The sequence below is a fragment of the Protopterus annectens genome, chromosome 1.part0 (genome assembly GCF_019279795.1).
Source record: "Protopterus annectens isolate FY-2018-M chromosome 1.part0, PAN1.0, whole genome shotgun sequence".
Lineage (NCBI taxonomy): Eukaryota > Metazoa > Chordata > Ceratodontiformes > Protopteridae > Protopterus > Protopterus annectens.
In genome coordinates this window covers 1685460701-1685476071 of record NC_056725.1, presented here as the reverse complement: position 1 = coordinate 1685476071, position 15371 = coordinate 1685460701, and the positions used below count along the sequence as shown (strand labels likewise).

The following is a 15371-nucleotide window of genomic DNA, read 5'->3' as shown; positions in this document are numbered from 1 at the left end:
CTTTCTCAAACCCACACACAACTGCATTTTCGTTATTGATATAACTGACATTACCACCTTCTATAAAAGTATTAATTTAATGAATGACAGCATGGTAAAAGGTAGTGAGGATGTGCAAAATGTGGGCGTTTGTGAAATTAATGTTATAAATGAACTGAACGTTAATGAGATAGAAGGTGATAATGAATTACAAAATGTGAGTTTGCATTTCAACTGTGATTCATTTGATGATGAAAACATTGAATTAAGTATTTTGATAGATAAATGTAATGACTATGATGCAATTCTTAATTTAATTATTTAACTTATTTTTAGAAAAACCAATATGGTTAATTGTTAGCATTTATTTTATTTATTCTATGTATTTTATTATGTATTTGTATTTTGAAGTAGTTAAAGAAGTCTTTGCTTATATGTATAGGATATGTTTCTTTCAGTTTAAATAACTGATTGGTGGGCTATGGAATGTAATAATGGGTGGAGTAGGATGTATATATAATGGCTGAGTATGTAATTTAGCTTTGTTCTGATGAAGTCCCATATTCCATGGGAAGAAAGCGCTTAACTTGAAGTTTTTATTGGAAACCTGAAGTTTTTTACTGCAACTTTTGTTATTGTGGAATAAATTGGATTCAACTACTGCAGTGGCATCACTGCATCACTTTGTAGTTATAAGTTTTGAACTTTTTCTGGTATTATTTAAGTTTAAGTTACAAAGCCTCATTCCTGATGTGTTTGTGTGTAATAAAGTTGCTTGAACTGTGCCCATGAATGTTCATCTGTTTTATCCTGACCAGATGAATGACATGGTGTCAGTACCAGGATTAAGAGAGCAACTTCTTCAAGCCATGAGGTGCAGAGTTGAAGGTGAAGGCCGATGAAGCTGGTTGAGTGAAATGGAGCTCAGACAAACAAAAAAAGGCCAGAAACAAACTTAAGGTAATGAAAGGTTAGACAAATGGTTTATTTGGCATAGAAAATGAAACAGACCATTTATAAGGCACAAACCGCATTACTAATAAAATGAGTAGCAAAAAACCTATTAATCAAACGAGGGGCACAAAACGCATTATTAATTAAACAAAATGTTTGAAACCACAATATTTGATAAAACTAGCAGAGATATTCATATGGGGCTCAAAATTGTTTTGACTTACGTAACGAGCATGTTTAAAGTAAAAAGGGCACAAGACAAGTAAAATGAGCATAATAGAAGATTAAAAGGCATAACGAGTACAGTAAAAGGGCAAAATAAGCTTAAAGGGCAAGGCAACTGCGTGTTTTTCAGTAAAAGACTGTGTTTGAGCCCAAACACAAACTACTATTTCACACTGACCAAAGCCATTCAAAGCATAACTAGAGCTTGAATTGTCTCAGAGTGTGCAATGTGTTTGCAGAGTTTGTGCTTAATTATGGTGCAATTATTTCAAAGAGTTTACTGTGTGCAAAGTACCATTATATTACAAAGTGTAAAGTACAGCCATTTCAAAGTTGTTTGTGCTGTGTGCATTTATTTGCAGACTGCTGCCATCTCAGGGTGTTTCTTACACTGTGCAAAGTTACTTCACAAATTTCAGCCATTCTGAAGAGTTTTATGCTGTGTACAGTTTATTTGCAAAGTGCATTCATCTTGAAGTGTTTCTTACTCTGAGCTTCTTCTGCTGTGTACAGTTTATTCACAAAGTACAGTCCTTTTGAAGTATTTCTTACACTGATAAGGAGTGGTTTCACAAAGTACAGTGATTTCCCAGTGTTCTTGTGCTAAGGAGACTTATTTGGCAAAGTGCAGTTATTTCAAAGAGTTTGTTGTGCTACTGGGCATAATTAACAACAACTGGCATATATATTTGTGTGTGTATGTTCGTACATAATTTCAAGCACCTTCTCTGCTATGTGTTGCTATGGCAGAGGCATTTCATAGACCAAGTCCACTTGGTTTGATCATAATGTAGCAGAGAATTGGAGAGTATTTGAGCAGGAATACGATATTTTCATATGAGCAGCTTTTTCTGACAAAGATGCACATACAAAGCCATTCATTTTGCTTAACTTACCTGGGTTAGAGGCTATTAAAAGAGAGTGTTCATTTGTGTATGTACCAGAAGTATATGCTGGAGAGGGGGATAACAGCCATATTGTTGCGCTGACTGAATCAAGGGAGGACCCTGAATGCTTAAAACGTAAATTTAGAGAAATGTGCAACTCCCAGACAAATGTTACATTAGAGAGGCACTTATTTTGTACAAGAGACCAAAAGCCAGGTGAAACATTTGCAGCTTATATCACTGACTTGAGAAACAAAGATGAGTTAATAAAGGATAGGCTTGTGTGTGGTGTTAATAGTGCTGCAATGAGAGATTTTGCTTCGTGAAATTGATTTAACATTAAGCAACGCATAGAGAGTTGTCAAATCCATGAACTTACAGAAAGGGACACAGGTATGCTTGCAAATAATAAGAGCATGGTTTCAGCAGCCTCTAGAGCAAATGTAGACAGCATGCAACATGTGGCTAGCAGAGATAGGCCTAAGCACATGGCAGCTGCAACCCCTGCGGGTCTGCCAAGGAAACCTCGCATCTTTCTATCAAATTCCAAGACTAGCTCAGTGAAAAGGGCATGCTTAGTACAGTATCAGGGTGAGTCAGCAAAACCCAAGTCAAGTCTCATTGTTAACTGTTGTAATTGTGGTGCCAATCATGAGTGTAAAAGAGAAAAGTGCTTAGCATTTAGTCAGCAATGCCACAAGTGTAAAAAATGGAATCATTTTCAAAAGTTTTGTAAATCAAGCAAGCCGCATTCATTTATTAGGAAAGGTCACTCAAAAAAGCAAGTTGATTATATAGAAAGCTGCAACCCTACTTTCTATGTAGATGGTGTATCAGTGGTCGGTGAAAAGGTTAATGCAGTGGATTTGTTGGCAAATAATGAAGTATTTTGTAATGTCCTGATCAGTGGTAAGCCCATGGAACTCAAAGTAGACACTGGTTCAAAGTGTAATGTAATGTCAGCAGAAACATTTGCTAAAATGAGAGCTGGTAAGCAACTTAATTTGGCCAATTGTGCAAAGCTTGTTGCTTATGGAGGTGAAGAGATTCGAACCGAAGACTCACTAGTGCTGCCATGCTACTCGGCTAGGAACAGTTATAGTTTTATATATTCTGAAGACATGTGCAGTCATTATTAGGTCTCAGAGACAGTTTGAGAATAAAACTGCTTTCTTTTACCAAAGAAGTCTATCATGTCAGCACATGTCCCAGTTCCATCTTCCGTGACACTATTTTCTCAGAGTATGCTGATGTTTTCGACGGCAAGCTAGGCAAACTTCCAGTTGTGTACTCCATGAAAGTAGATCCAGAGATCAATCCAGTGGTCAGACCAGCAAGAAGTGTTCCAATAGCTATGCAGGACAAAGTTAAGGTCCAGTAGACAAAATGGTGCAGCAAGGTGTGATTTGTCCAGTCACAGAACCAACTGAGTGGGTTTCTTCCATGGTAGCTGCCCATTAGAAAAATTCATATGAAATCATTGCATTGACCCAAGAGACTTGAACAAGACATTAAAAAGACATCATTACCCCATGGGTACAGTCTAGGAAATTGCAAACCTCATGCCAAATGCCACTGTTTTTTCTGTCTTAGATGCAAAGAGTTCATTTTGCCAAGTAATGATTGATCACAAATCTTCACTACTGACTATATTAAGTACCCCATTTGGTAGATACAGATTCCTCATGATGCCTTTTGGAATAAATTCTACCAGTGAAGTCTTTTAGCATGCAATAGAGCAATTTTTTTTCAGGCTACCCATGTGCAATAATAGTTGATGTTTTACTGGTTTGAGGTAATGGTGAAGCAGAGCATGACAAAAACCTCAGGAAAGTTCTGGACAGAGTGTGTGAAGTGAATTTAAAGCTCAATCCTCTGAAATGTAAATTCAGATTACCAGAAGTTACTTATGTAGGTCATTTATTTACCAGTAAAGACTTACGACCAGATCCTTCTAAACAAGCAGCCATTCTTCAGATGCCAGCTCCAGACAATGTCCAAGCTCTACAGCATTTTCTTGGTAGGGATTAACTATCGGGAGACATTTATGTCTGACTTTAGTGAGTTAACATCACCTTTAAGAGAGCTGACATGCAGAAATGTTGCCTGGTCATGGTTAGAACAACACCAGAGAGCATTTGATAACCTCAAAGAGCAAATAGCCAAACTGTCTACATTAAGTTACTATGATGTCCACAGACCAGTAGTTCTTTCATGTAATGCTTCAAAGTTCAGTCTTGGTGCAGTTATTCTTCAAGAGGGCAAATCTGATGCCTATATATCTAGAACTCTTACCCAAACTGATATGCAGTATGCTCAAATTGAGAAGGAACTTTTGGCAATTGTGTTTGCATATTCGAAGTTCAATGATTATATTTATGGCCAAGCTATCCAGACAGAAACTGACCGTCAACCTTTAGTCACTATTTTAAACATGCCTATGCATTCAGCTCCAGCAAGACTACAAAGAATGATGCTCAAATTGCAAAAGTATAATTTCAAAATGATCTATACAAAAGGTAAATTTCTTTATCTGCCGGATACCTTATCCAGATTGCCCAGAAGTACCACAGAACAGCTTGATGCAGAGAATTTTGACTTTGATGTCATGGAAGTGTGTAATATTTCTATCACGAGATTTGATGAGCTGAGAGATCATACAAAGACTGATCCAATTTTGCAAAAGCTCAACCACTTCATCAATGTGGGATGGCCATCAAAGCAATCTTGTGTACCGCCAGAAGTAAAACCTTACTTTCCATACAGAGATGTGATGCTGATGGAAGATGGCATCATTTTCAAAGGTCCAAAGTTATTGTTCCTACTTCCTTACAGAGTGAATGCATTCAGATTTTGCATTATGGCCACCTAGGTTCTGATTCCATCAAAAGAAGGGCAAGAGGACTAGTATTTTGGCCTTCTCTATTGAAAGACATTGATAATGTGCTTTCATCTTGTTCAGTGTGCAACTGTACTAAGCTGCATTTGCAAAAAAAAAGGCACTTCAGCTAAGCCAAATTCCTGAACTACCTTGGTCAACAGTAGCAACTGATATATTTGAGTGGAACAATCAGCATTACTTACTGTTGGTAGACTCTTATTCAAACTAGTCTGAAATCGATTTGCTACCTAACCTAACTTCCAGTGCTGTTATCACTAAGATGAAATGTTATTTCTCAGTCCATGGTAGGCTACATAAAGTTATTTCTGACAATGATTCACGGTTTACCAGTCAATTGTTTCAGAGATTTGCAAAAGAGTGGTACTTTATTCAAGTCACTAGCCTTGCTGAACGTACAGTACAGATTGCAAAGCAATTACTAGAGAGGTCAAAGTGTGACAATACCAATATCTTCTTGAATTTACTTAATCTCAGAAATATACCCCATGACAACCTACTTGGCTCGCCTGCTCAGAGACTTCTGTCTAGGCAAACCAGAATAACCTTGCCTATCAGTTCTAGTTTGTTGGTGCCTAATGCTAAAAACAACAGAGAATCAAAACCCATTTTTCTAAGAAGCATTCTTCTCAGAATTCCAGCCATGATAAAATGAGCAGAGTTCTCCGTTAAAAGAAGGAGAGACAGTGAGGATGTAAACGGCAAAAGGCTTTTATCAAATTGGTCAAGTGAGAGATACATGTGCCAAGCTAAGATCCTACTTAGTGGAATCTGAGGGTATAGAGTACAGGAGAAATCGCAGACATCTTCTGCCTGTATCAGAAATGATATTGCAGCATTGTACCTGTGATACAGACTCTAGATCTCAGAGCAACGCTGACAATGCTCATACTGAAGAACATGTCTCAGTATCCATTCCCATTCATGATGATGTCCCATATATCCCCAGAGTTGTACATGTCTTGAAGACAGTCCCTGTTGCTTGATTCAGTTCTGACTTTTATGTTACATGATCAGGTCGCATGTCCAGACCTAGTGTAAAATACACAGCAACCTGGACATGATTGTTTTATATGTGTCTGATTTTGTATGAGTGCATGTCAAATAATTAGTTCTGTATAACTCTGTCAAAAGATCATTTCTGTAAATTGAATGTCATTGAATAGTGCCATTTCATATATAGACTATTTCTATATCAGTACATCAGGTGTGTATGTACCTTTAAGAAGCATTTCCAGATGTAGGCATGTGCATGTAAATAGTGAGCATGTGCAGGCAGCAGTGGCATTTTGAAAGAACAGCCAGAGTGTTAAAGTGTGTGAGTGTGGTAGTCAGTCTGTTTATAAGTTTAAGTTACAAAGCCTCATTCCTGATGTGTTTGTGTGTAGTAAAGCTGCTTGAACTGAACCCACTAATGTTCGTCTGTTTTTCCTGACCAGACGAGCAACAGTTATCTTCTCATTTCCTCATACAATCGTACTACAACTATAGTATCTGTTCCCCCACTGCTGGGATCAGTAGGATCACACCTACATATGATTGCACCTTTTCTGACTTTAAAAGCAGCCTGAGCATGTTTATAAATTGTCTTTGTACTTCATGAGGGACTTTATGAGCTACATCTCTGATTGCTTGAAAATGTCTCCCTGAATAGAAAATGATGTTGACAAAATGCAAAATTTATGGCTGGGACTGATAAAGGTAATAATACTGATACTATATCTAATGAGATGGAGATAATAATACTGATACTATGTCTGATAAGATGGAGGTAGTAATACTGATACTACATAAGATGAAATGGAGGTAATAATACTGATACTACGTCTGATGGGATTAAAGGTAATAATACTGATACTACGTCTGATGAAGGTAATAATACTGACACTATGTCTGATGAGATGAAGGTAATAATACTGATACTACGTCTGATGAGCTGGAGGTAATAATACTGATACTACATCTCATGAGATGGAGGTAATAATACTGCTACTACATAAGATGAGATTAAAGGTAATAATACTGATACTACATCTGATGAGATGAAGGTAATAATACTGATACTACACCTGATGAGATGAAGGTAATAATACTGATACTACGTCTGATGAGATGAAGGTAATAATACTGATACTACACCTGATGAGCTGGAGGTAATAATACTGATACTACGTCTCATGAGATGGAGGTAATAATACTGCTACTACATAAGATGAGATTAAAGGTAATAATACTGATACTACATCTGATGAGATGAAGGTAATAATACTGATACTACACCTGATGAGATGAAGGTAATAATACTGATACTATGTCTGATGAGATGGAGATAACAATACTTACACTACGTCTGATGAGATGGAGTTAATAATACTGATACTACATAAGATGAAATGGAGGTAATAATACTGATACTACATAAGATGAGATGGTGGTAATAATACTGATACTACGTCTGATGAGACGGACGTAATAATACTGATACTATGTCTGATGACATTAACGGTAATAATACTGATACTATGCCTGATGAGATGAAGGTAATAATACTGATACTACGTCTGATGAGCTGGAGGTAATAATATTGATACTACATCTCATGAGATGGAGGTAATAATACTGATACTACGTCTGATGAGATGGACGTAATAATACTGATACTATGTCTGATGACATTAATGGTAATAATACTGATACTACGCCTGATGAGATGAAGGTAATAATACTGATACTACGTCTGATGAGCTGGAGGTAATAATACTGATACTACATCTCATAAGATGGAGGTAATAATACTGATACTACGTCTGATGAGCTGGAGGTAATAATACTGATACTACATCTCATGAGATGGAGGTAATAATACTGATACTACGTCTGATGAGATGAAGGTAATAATACTGATACTACGTCTGATGAGATGGAACAGTGTGATACCTCTCAACTGTACAGATTTTTTGCAGAATGTCCAGATTTTTGCCTTATATTTTTGGTCTGTTTCTCATAAAATTGTGGTTTTCTGACAAACCATTGGCAAAATATTGAGGTTTGAAGTAAAACAAATAATGTCAGAAATTCAAATTTTAGATCTTGCACCCTTCAGAAATTTCATGCTAATGCAAAACTTATTATTCAATCCATTTTCTAAGTTTATAAGAGCAATATTTAAAAAGTTGCCCTATTTTTGGCCTTTGTCCCTTCATTATTTATGGCCTTGTCCAGATTTCTTGCTGTTAGAAATTGAGAGGTATGCTGATGCTATAAGAAGAGTAACAACTGCAGAGATGCTCTATACTGGGATGGAAACTGCCACAGAGTCACCCGTTGTGAATCAGTATGTACTGTAGAAGAGTAGTACTGTAGAAGAGTAAATATTAAAAAAGTTTCTTGGACTACTGTAAACTGAAAGTACCATTTTATTGCTGTGTGAATAGATTATAATTATAACTTACTGCATAGCAAACTGTAGTATGAAATCACTCATCTGTTTTAGCCAGTATTGTGAATAAAATGTACCTTCCTTGACAGAAGCTGGAATAAACTGTTGTATTTAGAGCAGCATACACATTCCTCACAAATTAATTTACATCATAAACTAATTTATTTTCACTTTTTGTTTCAGAGCCTTCGAGTGCGCACTTTACCTGGGGTTGGCTTTCTTACAACAACTGGGAAAATCCAAGGATGTCTTTCCCATAAATTTATGCTGATCGATGGCGATAAAGTGATGTCAGGTTCTTACTGGTGTGTTATCAGTTTTTGTCTGTTTTAAATGAGTTCCTTATAAACTGCTATGGTAATAATTGAAATACTATTCCCTCTCCTTTACAGCTCTTCTACCTTCTCATGTTCCCACAGGTTAACATGATGTGTCACTAGTGATACCTACCAGGTAATGTAGTTCTTCAGTTAGAGAAGCACATTTTAAAGACCACTTTCATGGAAGAAACATAATGCAGTCAGCATTTTTAGGTCTTCTTGCTTACAAGAAACCTGTCCATATATTTACAACAATACTTAAAGCATACAAAATATATACTATCTCTAAATAATATAAGGAAAACTGTTTGCAAGAGTGCTTCCATTTGTCTGAAGTGACTGCTACTGCTATAGAGAATGGGTGACTATGGATTGTTATCTTAGAGAGCCCAGAAGGTATTCCTCAAATTTTAGTATTAGAAGAGATCCTGTGTACACTGATTGAGTTATGCCAGAGGTCAGAGGCTCTGTGCTTGTATATTCGGATGTCACCCCTAAGAAAAAACATCAGAAGGCCAAGCATGTTCCCTCCCCCAACCTTCTAGGAAAAAGAAGTGGATGGACTTTTCTCAGAGGCTTTTAATGCCATTATGGCCTTTAAAACTCATTCCTTTTCAGCCCCTCCGCCCACTCCACAGAAGATTACTGTGAAGACTTCCTCTGAGGATGAGGAGGAATCCTCAAATTCTAATGATCATTCATTACCATACTCTTCTCAAATTCACTCACCTGGGCAGGAGATTTTACCTCAGGTTGTTCCTGGTACCAAGGAAGGAAGGACATTGGAGATTCCTACTGGACCTGTATCAGCTCACCACCTTCCTCAAGGTCATTGTCATTGTCATAAATCCTGTCTTTCCCATTTTCTACATGGGATAGAGGTGTCATGTCAACTGTCAACCATTTCTCTTGATTCAGTACCACTCTCCTACCTTCTTCGACAGTCATGCCTGACTGTCGCATGTCTTCTCTCATGCCATCCATCCGTCTCTTTGCTGGATGCCCTTGTTTTATCTTGCCTTCTTCCTGTCTGTCCCAAATCTTCTTTGCCAGATTGTCTTCTGCTTTTCTACATGTGCCCAAACTACCTTAATCTGTTTTCTTTGACATTCTCTGCAATTGGCGCTACATTGGATTCTGCTTTGATGTCCTCATTTCTTTGTTGGTACCACTGCATGCATCTTACCACCCATCTCAGGCACTTCATTTCCATCACCTCTAGCTTCCTCAACAACTCTGCCTTTACTGCCCAAGTTTCTGTAACGTATAGTTTTACCAGTTGCACCACTGTTTTGTATGCCTTATTTTTCAGCCTCGTTGGCATTCTTCTGTCATACACTACCCCTGGCACTCTGCGTCATTTGGTTGTAGCCCCTCTGATTCTAGCTTTGACCTTCTCATTCAGATTTCCCTTCTCCTCAACCACCCCTCCCAGATACTTGAAGCTGTTAACCTGTTCCACTACCTTTCCTTCTATCTCTATTCTCAGCTTCTTCTGATTTCCCCAATTTGCTGTCATTACAACCATCTTATCTGTACTCAGGTTCATCCCATGTGCCTTCACGTTTCCATTACCTTCCCCTATTCTTTGCTGTAGTTCTTGCTCAGAGTCCGACTGTAATGCCACATCATCTGCATACAGCAACTTTGTTCTGTCCCCAATTACCTGTTTGTTAATGTATGAACAGCAGTGTGCTCAGAGCTGATCCCTGATGTACACCCACTCCCAATGGGAACCTCTTTGTGAGTCCAAACACTGTTTGTACTTGAGTCATTGGGTCCTTGTACATAGCCTGCACTAATTCAATACCTTCCTCAAGGTAACCACTTTCAAAATGCTGTCTCTTCAGACCCTTCTTCCCTTTATCCTTTCAGAGGTTTTTCTGGTATCCTTGGACTTGAAGGACACATACTTGCATATTTCCATACACTTGTATTGCAGAAAACTCATGAGATTCTGTACTGGCTCATTACATTTTCAGTTTTCTTCTTTGTCCTTTGGGCTTTCTGTGACCCCCCAGAATTTTTACTAAGTGCCTGGCTCAAGTTATAGCATTTTGCAGGACTCAGGGAGTAAACATATTCCCCTGCCTAGACTATTTGCTTATTCGGGCTTTATCACCTCAGACCATATTTTTGCACTTCAAGATTACTTTCTACCTCCCTCTGCAACTGGGGTTCACAGTCAATTTCAAAATGTCTTCCCTTCAGCCCCCTCAGTACTTAGATTTCCTGGGTTTCAGATTAGACATAAAGAGCATGCAGGACTTCCTGGCCCAGGAGAAGTTGTAGAGCCTTTCAACTTACTTCAGATCCCTCATACCTCTCTAGGCTTGCTCAGCCAGGAAGATTCTTGGAACACTAGATTACATGGTAAAAACTATCGCTATTCTTCCATTTGCCAGGCTGCATATGAAGAAATTACAGTGGTACCTGAAAACGTACGATCCCTTCATCCACTTGATACACATATCTCTCTCATACCTTGTCTTAACAGGGAGATCCTTTGGTGGGTGGCATAGGTGAGGGTCAATTCAGGCCTGCCCTTCAAGGTGCAGATTCCAAGTCAAGAACTACTCACAGGCACCTCTAACAGGATCTGGGGGCATGGATGGGGACTCACAGTATCCAGGGTTGTCAGCGAACCAACCTCAAAGCAGAACACATCAACCCAAAAGAGATGAGAGATCTCATTCAGGCCATACAAGTCTTCTCCCCTTTCTGGAAAGCAGGACATCTAAGAGTATTCACAGACAACACAGTAGTCATGTGGTACATAAACAAGCTAGGTGGAACAAGATCCTACCAATTGTGCAGGTTGCCTCAGATCACTTGGGATCTGGTCATCAAAGCAAACATATCTCTTCATGCAGTTTAGATTCCCTGCCAGGCCACTGCCCTAGCAGACTCCCTCAGCAGGTCTGTCAAAGACCCCTACAAACAGGTATCCCTAGATGTAGTCTATAGGTTGGGCACACCCCAGATAGACTTATTTGCCTCAGACAGCAACAAATGGCTCCCCTTTTCTGCAAAAGGATTCCTTGTCTCCAGGCTTGGAGGACATATGCTTTGCCTTTCAGTAGACAGGAAGGTTCCTTTATGCCTTTTCCTCCACTTCCTCTACTATCAAAAGTCTTACTAAAAATCCAATAAGAAAAACTAAGAATTCTACTGGCAATTCCATTTTGGTCTAAGCAGCATTAGTTCCACCTTCTCTAACTCTTAGCTAAGGCCAATCACCACAAGCTACCTCAAAAAATTAGACCAAATCGCACAACAGAAGGGCTCATTGCTTCACCCCAACCTATCACCGATAAAATCCTACATAGCCAAGTGGAAGAAATTTTCAATCGGTGTCAAGCTAAAAATCTGGATCCCATAAAATGTGTGGTTCCTTGTGTTTTATCTAATTTGTGTGAACTCATGAAAGACAGTTTGTCATATTCATCCATTAAAGGTCACCTTAGGTTCATAGGTTCATAGGTTCATAGGTTCATACTAGGCTATCTGCCCTGGGGCAATTATAAGCCTAGCCCGATTCTGTATGGCTTACGCCACCCCTTGATTTGAGTATACTGTGCCCTTTTTAAGGTTTAGTTTACTGTGCCTCTGTCTAATAGTGACACGGGAGTAATCCCTGGGACAAACCTACGATCCCCCATCCACCTATCAAGATTCTTCTTGAAGAGATTCAGTGAGGTGCTCTGCCTCACATGAACTGGAATTCTATTCCAGAGCGAAGGGAGCCTCTGGGTTATGAACCTGTCCCTCCAGCAAGTTCTCTTTATTTCTGTGCTAAGGTTCAAGTCCCTCAAGCGTGTGGCTCTAAGGGATTTAGATTTACTGAGGTGGAGCATGTCCATTAATTCTGGATTTGACATAGCTTTGTATGTCAGGCATAGATCGCCTCGAAGTAGGCGGTATGCAACTGAGTAAAGCTGGAGTTTTTTTAACCGAGCAGCATATGGCATCTGTTTGAGACCCTTGACCCTCTTGGTGAGATACTTTTGGGGTCTTTCTAATTGCTGCAGGTGTCGGGTAAGGTACATCCCAAAAGGGGCATTGTATTCTATGATGGGCCTGATGAGGGATGAATAAAGGGGCACGATCACCTCTCTTGATCTAGATGTGAAACCCTTCATGATGAGGTGGGCTATGTAGAAGGTCTTTTTAACCACTTTGGCAATGTGGTTTTCAAAGGAGAGATTGCTATCAACTTGGGTCCCCAGGTCCCTAATAACTTTCTCTGTACTTAATGGGTTTCCACCTATGTGGTAATTTGTGGGCACATTGTTATTGCCAAAGGGTATGACTATACATTTTTTGGCATTTAGCTTTAAACCATGGCACTGGCACCAGTTATCTGTCTCTGTGAGACCTTTTTGAAGGATGTTTGTGTCAGCTGGAGAGTTGATTATGGTGCCCAGTTTGCAGTTGTCTGCGAACTTGGTGAGCCATAGTCCTCCCATGTTTGCCTGTACCTCGGAAAAGTATATACCGAACAAGAGTGGTCCCAGGACAGAACCCTGTGGGATGCCACTTGTGACCGGTTTCGAGTCTGACATGGCTCCAGCAACTCTCACTCTGTGGGTTCTGTCTTTGAGCCAGTTTGCGACCCATCTTGTGACATAGGGGTTTATATTTAAGCTGGATAGCTTATCTATGATGCCCGAGTGGGGTATTGTGTCAAATGCCTTTGCAAGGTCCAGATAGGCTGTGTGGACTACCTTCCCTTCATCTATGGCTTTGGTGACTGTTTTGAAGATGTCAACCAGGTTCAAAAGGCAGGATCTGCCCTTGACAAAGACGAACTGGGTAGGATCTAGTGTCTGTAGGTCCCCAATGTCTTTGTTTATGAGCTCCATGATGATCCTCTCCATAGCCTTGCAGACTAAGCTAGTCAGGCTTATGGGGCGATAGTTTCCAGGGTCCGTAGAGGCTCCACCTTTGTGGAGTGGGACCACTGTTGCTGTACGCCATTCTGTGGGCACATATACTGTAGTGAGGCTGAGATTGTATAGCTGTTTTATTTGAGGGATTAGTTCCTCTTGGAGTTCATGTAGGGCCAACCTGGGACACCATCTGGTCCCATGGAAGCAGTGTTTTTTTGCTTTGGAGAGGGCAGCCTTCACCTGAGCATCAGAGATGTTTGGGAGGCAGCCCTCTGCTGGGATAGATACTTGCTCTTTTCCGCGGGGAGGGCGTGGAGAAGTTTGCACTGAACCTGTCTGCCAGGATATTGGCGATGTCTGTGGGTTCAGTGTATTTTTTGTCGTTTAGAATCGACTCAGAACAAGTCTGGGAGTTGCACCCCAGGTTCCTAACATAACTGAAAAAAGCCTTATGATTGTCTTTGGTGTCCTGTGCAATATTTCTCTCGAAGCTGGCCTTGGAGGATTTTATGAGGGATCGTAATTTTTTGCTAGTACTGATCAGAGATGCCTTCCCTGTTAGGGATTTTGCTCTATCATGTAGTAGCTTCCTCCTTCTGTTGTATAGTTTATTTATGGCAGGGGTCCACCAGACTGGACGCCTGCCTTTGGATGATTGGGTCTTGGTTTTGTTTGGGATAGCATGATCCATGCATTCCTGGAGATGTCCGTAGAATGCGTTTATATAGGATTCTGCAGTTTGGGCCGTAGTTTCCACTGGCCCTGGGGCCTTGAAGAATTCCACTTTGGATTTGAGAAGTGAGAAGTTTGCTTTTGAGAAGTTTTTCACTGTGGTTTTCTGGGCTGGGGGTGGGGTCGGGATGGGAACATCCAGTGAAATTAATTTATGGTCTGATCTTACCAATGAGGGATATACTTCTGGTGTGGAGCATAGAGTCCCCATGTTGGTAATGATCAGGTCTAGTATGTTGTTCCCTCTTGTGGGAGTGGTGACTAGTTGTTCCATAGCATTTGAGTTTATAATTTCCAGGAACCTTTGGGCTAAGGTGCTGGGGCTTGAGTAGTGCTCCCAGTCAATGTTTGGGTAGTTGAAGTCGCCCAATATAATGGTGTTCAGAGAGATCTTCATGTTCTCCAATGTTTTCAGGAAAGCCGAGTGGGATTCCTGACTTTGAGAGGGTGGTCTGTAGGATGCTATAAACCGAAAAGCAGTCTTGCCCACTGTTAGTTGCACATGGATGGTCTCCGATACTTCGTGCAATGCCACTAACCTGGAGGTGTGGATATCCTTGATAAATATGGAAACTCCCCCTCCTTTTGTGGTTCGGTCCGGGTTTTGGGGCTGAAAAGCATGATATGAGGTATAGCCTGGTAGCGCTGGGGTGCTCTCTGGAGCCTTGAACCAGGTTTCTGTCACTGCACAGATATCGATGTTCTCCATACTGAGGAGAGCTTTGAGTGCGTGCATCTTGAGGTTAAGACTTCTGGTGTTAAGCAGCATTACCCTTAGTTTCTTGTTCCTTGTGCTTTCTATGGGGGTGGGTTTGACTTTTGAGCCTTGCCTAAAAAAGGTACTATGGGGGTGGCAAGAGCCTTTGCCAATATCCAAAAGCCCAGTGGTGACAGGTGCAAGCCGTCCCTAGTGAAGCAACGTGGCTTGTCGAGCATGTCATCCCAGGCTGACAGATACTGGATCCCCTTTGAATGACACCAAAATTTTAGCCAATTGTTAAAATTGATCATTTTGTCTTTGTACTGTGGCATCATTCTAGGTGA

General features: G+C 40.1%; 1 protein-coding gene across 1 annotated transcript in view; it reads left to right on the top strand.

Annotated features, from left to right (window-relative positions):
- FAM83F (family with sequence similarity 83 member F) overlaps positions 1 to 15371 on the top strand; it is a 305909-nt gene that overhangs the window by 247972 nt on the left and 42566 nt on the right. Inside the window, exon 3 of the mRNA XM_044068588.1 lies at positions 8567 to 8688. Coding sequence (XP_043924523.1) covers positions 8567 to 8688 — 122 coding nt within the window. The remainder of the gene's footprint in view (positions 1 to 8566; positions 8689 to 15371) is intronic.